Source organism: Tiliqua scincoides, chromosome 5, assembly GCF_035046505.1.
Source record: "Tiliqua scincoides isolate rTilSci1 chromosome 5, rTilSci1.hap2, whole genome shotgun sequence".
Taxonomy (NCBI): Eukaryota; Metazoa; Chordata; class Lepidosauria; order Squamata; family Scincidae; genus Tiliqua; species Tiliqua scincoides.
Window position 1 is genome coordinate 93,414,764 of NC_089825.1, and position 1,860 is coordinate 93,416,623.

A 1,860-nucleotide genomic window follows, 5' to 3' on the forward strand; every position below is an offset into this window, starting at 1 on the left:
AATGGCCAATGGCTGCATGCAAAGGGACAGCAACTGGGAGAGGAGAGCTGGTTAGAATGACACAGCAGGTCAGATATTACCAGTGAGTTGCCTGCTGAGGAATAGGGATGTCTAATATCAACTGATTTAGAGGCCTGGCACCTTCAGTGGAGCTTCCTGTTCTTATGGTTCCTCTTCTCATTGCAGGTGGAGTTTGGTGGGCAAGATGTGGCATCAGAATGGGACTTTCGTGAAGGAGTTCATTCTTCTGGGCTTCACTAGTAACCCCATATTGCAGCGTCTTCTCTTAGTGCTGTGCCTGGTCATGTCTCTGGCTACTGTGTTTGGAAACAGCCTCATCATCTTCCTGGTCTGGGTCGACTCCCGCCTCCATACTGCCATGTACTTTTTCATCGGCAACCTCTCTTTGCTGGACATATTCTTCACGTTGATCACCATTCCTCAGATGCTTGTCCACTTGGCCTTGGGGACAAAGACCATCTCTTTCAACAGATGCATGGCCCAACTCAACCTGACCCTGTCCTGCGGGATGACGGAGTGCTTCTTTCTGGCGCTCATGGCATATGATCGTTATGTGGCCATCAGCAACCCACTGCGATACCCCACCATCATGAGAATGCAGCTGTGCGTGCAGATGGCCGCGGCCTGCTGGGTTGGAGGCTTCTTCAATGCTGCAACATTGACAGTTATCACCATAAACTTCCCCTTCTGTGGGCCCAACAGGATCAACCATTTCTTTTGTGAGGAACCAGCAGTACTTCACCTGGCTTGCATGGACACCTATGTGGTGGAGGTCCTCATCTTTGCCTTGAGTGTGATTGTCCTTATACTTCCTTTTACCTTCATATTGGTCTCCTATATCCAAATTGTCAAGGTGGTGCTCAGGATGCGTTCAGCTGAGGGACGGCAAAGAGCTTTCTCCACCTGTGCCACCCACCTCACGGTTGTCACATTGTTCTACAGCACCATCAGCTTCACCTATCTACAGCCCCGGTCTGACCGTGCTGCAGACCAGGAGAAGAAAGCCTCTGTTTTCTATGCCCTGGTCTCCCCTATGTTGAACCCTGTCATTTATAGTCTAAGGAACAAAGATGTTAAGGGAGCCTTGGCCAAAGTGATGGGAAAAGCCAGTTGAGTCTTGTCCATATGGCTGTTAGGAAGGGGGAGAGATGGGCATTTGGTATACAATCCCCAGTCTACACACCTGGAACTTTTTGTGTGTTGATTTTCTGCCTGTTGATGCCATTAGTGATGGTAGTGGTGATCACTTCAGCCTTTTAGTGGTACACATTGTGGGTCAGCTAAATCTTTAGAACAACGATTTTCAGCCAGTGTGCCACAGAACATTGGTAGAGGTATTTGAAAATGATGGGGTTTTTTTAATGTGTTAAATTTAAATGCAAAATACAGTGTTTTTTTTGAATTCACAAGTCAACCCAAAATTCCAGTGTTCTGTACTCATTATGTATGGATAGAGGCGTTTGAAAAATGTGGAGTTTTGTGTTTTTATTAAAATACAGAATGTAATGTTCTATGTTTTAATTAAGTTATTTAAAAAAAAAACCCACCTCTACACATTGGTACGCTGTGAATGATCTGCAGGTGTGCTGCGGGAGGTGACCACGCCTGGGGTATTGTGTCCAGTTCTGGTCACCACATCTCAAAAAAGATATAGTGGAAATGGAAAAGGTGCAAAAGGCAGCAACCAAAATGCTTACTGGGCTGGGGCACCTCCCTTATGAGCAAAGGTTACAGCGTTTGGGGCTCTTCAGGCTAGAAAAAAAGCGCCTGAGAAGGACATGATTGAGACAAACAAAATTATGCAGGGGGTAGATAGAGTGTATAAGGGATGTTCTTTTC

The 1,860-nt window shown here is 46.2% G+C and overlaps 1 protein-coding gene across 1 annotated transcript; it reads left to right on the forward strand.

The window, feature by feature from the left end:
• Positions 1-205: 205 nt before the first annotated feature.
• LOC136652348 (olfactory receptor 2D3-like) lies at positions 206-1,135 on the forward strand. The gene has a single exon (XM_066629285.1). It carries the CDS (start codon positions 206-208, stop codon positions 1,133-1,135), a length of 930 nt encoding a protein of 309 aa, XP_066485382.1.
• The last annotated feature ends 725 nt before the right edge of the window (positions 1,136-1,860 follow it).

Excerpts from the sequence above, each read along its gene's own strand:
- LOC136652348 (XM_066629285.1), top strand. The coding sequence starts at position 206 with ATGTGGCATCAGAATGGGACTTTCGTGAAGGAGTTCATTCTTCTGGGC.